Source organism: Hippocampus bargibanti, linkage group LG05, assembly GCF_051943395.1.
Source record: "Hippocampus bargibanti isolate YZ-2025 linkage group LG05, ASM5194339v1, whole genome shotgun sequence".
Taxonomy (NCBI): Eukaryota; Metazoa; Chordata; class Actinopteri; order Syngnathiformes; family Syngnathidae; genus Hippocampus; species Hippocampus bargibanti.
The window spans coordinates 2,677,501-2,682,500 of record NC_142738.1 but is presented as its reverse complement, the minus strand read 5'-3'; the positions used below and the strand labels follow the sequence as shown (position 1 = coordinate 2,682,500).

General features: G+C 38.7%; 1 protein-coding gene across 2 annotated transcripts in view; it reads right to left on the bottom strand.

The window, feature by feature from the left end:
• Positions 1 to 5,000, bottom strand: part of plxnb2b (plexin b2b) — a 225,603-nt gene that overhangs the window by 58,966 nt on the left and 161,637 nt on the right. For both annotated transcript variants that reach the window (XM_088995752.1, XM_088995751.1), the window contains 2 exons: positions 4,496 to 4,607; positions 1,720 to 1,834 (listed from right to left, as the gene is read on the bottom strand). In XM_088995752.1, the coding sequence (XP_088851878.1) occupies positions 1,720 to 1,834; positions 4,496 to 4,607 (227 nt within the window). The remainder of the gene's footprint in view (positions 1 to 1,719; positions 1,835 to 4,495; positions 4,608 to 5,000) is intronic.

Here is a 5,000-nt window from a genome sequence, read left to right as displayed (position 1 = left end):
TTATGGTCGTTTCTCAGGATCCTTGAATATATTTTGGATTACATTTTCATTCTGTATTTATTCTATTCAAGCGGAGTCAATTTTAAGTTTGGATTTATGTAACTCAAACTTTCACATCTCGGTATCATCCTCACTGTATTATTCTTTATTTGAAAAGATAGACGTGATAAAAATCTCCTGTCTATCCAAGGTGAATAATTTCATACTAAAAAAAATGAGTAAAAGCATTTATCGTTCTTGTTGATATCGATTGATATCGGACAGCACTTGAGTATACGATACCGGTATGGTATCATCCCTGTGCATTTTCTATGTAGTTTTTTTCTCTTATTTATATTTCTAACTGTATTTTATTTATTGTATTCTATTTGTGATTGTATTTTATTTATTATAGTACCTATGCTTGTCTGTGACTGTGAAGTGTCCTTGAGAGCTTTGAAAGGTGCTGAAAATGAAATTTATTATTATTATTATTATTATTATTATTATTATTATTATCGTAAACACGTTTTTTTTTTTTTTTAATAACAAAAAAATTGTACAGTTGCGTGTGTGCGGTCGACATACTTTTTGTGCGTCATTTCGTTCTGCTCTACTTTATATGCCACGGGGTAGTATAGCATTAAAGCTAAGATGGCCGCTTCACGGCACACTAATAATGACATCATCAACATGAGCCCCCTCCGGCATGAATATTAAAAGCCTTTTGGGCAGTTTTGCACTCCACCAACTATTCATATTGTTGAGGAAGTAAACTCAAGTGACAAGCTCAAAAAAAAAAAAAAAAAAAAAGTACAGTGATAACTCAGTTTACGAACTCTTTGGCTTACGAACTTTTCCGTTTACGAACGTTTATAATTAATTCATGAAAAATTTACCTTGACATACAAATTATTTTTCGGAGCTGCCACAATGAGTGAAGCCCGTTCTCTTAACAAGAAAATGGCTGCCGACATTTTTTTGTACTCTATTCCCCGCCCCCATTCTTCGGTTAAAGCCACGTGATTGGTCAATAACGCAGCAGTGAGGGGAGGTGGTTTAAACATTAAAGAGACAGGCAGACGACAGAGAGAGAGTGACAAAATGGATAGAAAACTGAAATTTGGACTTGTTTAATCTTTGATAGTTCAAAGGCAAAGTGTAGACTGCAAGGTTAACATTCCCATCAATCAGGCTCCACAAATAACCCGCACAAGCACATTTATTTTACATAAAAGAAGGTATATTTTGTGTAGTTTTAAGGCTTAGAAAATTATAAAGTAAAAAATTATGTTTTATGGCGATCTGGGAACGGATTATTCTCATTTTAATGGTTTCCTATGGGAAATGTATTTTTGGGATACACACTTTTGACCTTACACACTCCGTCTGGGAACGAATTAAGTTCGTAAACCAATGTATCATTCTATCTTGGATTGCTTTGCCTTGGGGGAGGTTTGCAGTCGATTGGGCGCTATGCTCGTTTTCAATGCAAATACGGAAAAGCGCTGCACTGGAACGCAAAAATCTAATCTGCAGCCACAGATAGGAAGCCTATCAGGCTAACATCTGCTGACTTGTAAATTGACACAGCTTCCAATCAATGTTCTGTAAGATGATGACAGCTGATAGCTGGATTACTACCCCCGCCCCCCGCAAAACCCTCCCCCACTTTTTTTTTTTCTTTCGTCAGCATTTTAGACAGCGGAAAACTTTATGTGAGGCGAAGAGAAGACGAACCTGTCGATGTTTGATGATGTGAAGGGCCGGAGGGGCGCTGTCATCCAGGTCGCTGCAGGTGTGGTCATGTGTATTCCACTGGCAACCCCACGGACTGGCCACGCATGACATACACCTGCAAACACAGCGTTCGCTCGGACGTGTTGTACCGCTTAAAGGACAACCGACACCTCCGGACAAGTTTCGTCCATAATTTGTAAAATCACTTCTACAGAGCGTATTTTACAAAGATTCCACCACATGTCGCTATATTTTGCTTTTTAAGACTCGCGCTGAATATGAGCAGCGCCAGCGATAACTCAACCCAAAATAAATTTTAAAAAATAGCTAGCTAGCAATTAGATAGCTAAAAGATAGCTTGCTCGCAAGCTAGCTAGTTAATAGATAACTAATAGATAGCTAATAGATAGCCAGCTAAGCAGCCAGCTAACTAATAGATAGCCAGCCAGTCGGATAGACAGCTAACAGATAGCCAGATAGCTAGCTAGCAAGCTAATAGATAGCTAATAGATAGCAAATAGATAACCAGTTAAGTAGCTACCTCACTAATAGATAGCCAGCCAACTGGATAGATAGCTAAACAGCTGGACAGATAGCTAACAGATAGCCAGCTAGATAGCTAATAGATAGCCAGCCAACTAGCTAGCTAATAGATATCTAATAGATAGATAGCTGGATTGATAGCTAATAGATAACCAGCTTTTGTTCTGTTTGGAGAGTTTTGTTATTGTTTTTTATTTTCTTCGTGTATTGATGAAAAGGTTTCTTCAGTCGTCATCTGTACTTCTTCGCTCCTCATCCGAAGAGTTTCATCAGCAAACTAAAGTTGTGCTGGTAACTGGCCCTACATATATATATATATATATATATATATATATATATATATATATATATATCCCTAATGGACAGAGGTGGCAGTGCCAAACCTCTACTCTGATAAGTCCCTGTTCTAAGGTTGGGGGATAACAGAGCTAATGGGGCAATCAGAGCCAGGGATAGAACATTAGAGGTAATCAGAGAGTCCAAAATAAGTAATCAGTTTAGCTTCAGGGAGTAGTCTACTACTCCCCTTATTCTTGTTTTCTATATACCTCATTTTTTGTAAAATGGTAATCATTTTTGTCAATTTTTATTTATTATAATTTTGTTTGTGTGTTTATCTCCAACCTTTTTTTCCCCAAAATATTTTGAATAATTTTTTCTTCAGCTCTTTTTATATTTTGCAAGTTCACATTTTGAATTGCGGGCAGACTATTAGTCAATCCCCGACAAACTTCTCCATTTAATATCATGCTAATGTAATTTTGGTCTAAACAATTCATATTCCTATCCATCATCAGAACAAATGTACATGTAAGAATAAATAAATAATAAATATCCTGTTGATATTTCAGAGTTGAAATAATTTTTTTTCGGATTTTGAAAGGAAAGCAGAGAGAGCGTGCAAACTCAACACACAAGCTCAGAACTGGGTCTTCAAACCCGGAACCGTACAATGCGAGACAGTGAATTTTCTTGTTGCGTTAAATGTAATCTCAGATGATATAAAACAAAAGCGGCACGTTTAAACATGCAAATTCATCCAAGGGCCATCAGGCATGAAAATCCGTGTCGCTGACAGCAAAATGGATACCGGCCGGTGTTACGAAAGCAAAGCTCGTTCATCACGAGCGCCGCGGCATGCGGAGGGGGGGGGAAAAAATTGTCGGGAGGATAAAAATGTAGTCAAATCGACTTCATGAGTTTGATGAATGACAATGAGTACACACACACACATACCCAACCCACGCACATAGCCAGTTAGCTAGACAGATAGTTAGCTATCTAGCTACCGAGTTCGCTATCTATCTAGCTCGCTAGTTATAAACACACACACAAATACACCCAACCCACCCACATAGATAGTGAGCCTGACAGATAGTTAGCTATCTAGCTAGCTATCTAGTTCGCTATCTATCTAGCTAGCCAGTTATAAACACACACACAAAACCCAGCCACATAGCTAGTTCGCTAGATGGATAATTAGCTATCTATCTAGTTCGCTATCTACCTAGCTAGTTATAAACACACACACGCGCACGCACACCCACTAAAACCTACCCACGTTGCTAGTTAGTTAGACAGATAATTAGCTATCTAGCTAGCTATTTAGTTCACTACCTAGCTAGCTAACTACTTATAAACACACACTCACACACACACAAACACACCAAACCCACCCACGTTGCTAGTTAGCTAGACCGATAATTAGCTATCTAGCTAGTTATCTAGTTCCCTATTTAGCTAGCTAGCTAGGTATAAACACACACACACATACCCAACCCACACACATAGCAAGTTATCTAGACAGTTAGCTATCTAGCTAGCTATCTAGTTCGCTATCTAGCTAGCTAGTGACTTATAAACGCACACACACGCAACCCGCCCACATAGCTAGTTAGCTAGATAGATAGTTAGCTATCGAGCTAACTATCGAGTTCGCTATCTACCTAACTAGTTAGTTATGAACACACACACACAACCCACCCACATAGCTAGTTCGCTAGATAGATATTTAGCTATCTAGCTAACTATCTAGTTCGCTATCTATCTAGCTAGCTAGTTATAAACACACAAACACAACCCACCCAGCTAGTTTGCTAGATAGGTAGTTAGCTATCTAGCTAGCTATCTCATCAGTTAGATAGATAGCTATCCAGTTTGCTATTTAGCTAGCTACACACACACACAAACACTCGGTGACACATGTAAGCAGGATGGCGTGCGTGGGACTCACGGCGTGTTCTCCGACTTCATGATGGTGGCCGCGCAGTTGTAGAACTGGTAGTCGCGGGTCGCCAACGCCACCGTCTCGTTGACAAAGATCTTCACCGGCACGGCCACAAAGTCTGTAGGAACGTACGGGGATGATTGATTACCTTTAGACTTTTTGTTGATTCTTTTAGCTTCTTTTTTGATTGATTGATGACCTTTAGACTTCGTGTTGATTATTTTAGCTTCTTTTTTTTTTAACGACGAAGCCGTAGGGCAGGGGTGTCACATATTACATACAGAATGCACAACAAATGTATGAATAACTACAGTAAAGTCTCGTTATATCGATATCGGATATATCGATAGTCCCGGTTATATCGATACTATTTCTATGCACGCACGGAGAAAATTACATGCAAAGAGGGTCGGATATATCGATAGTCCCGGTTATATCGATATTTTTTCGGACTCCCTTGAATATCGATATAACGAGACTTTACTGTAGTTTTCAAATCTGAAGTAAAAAA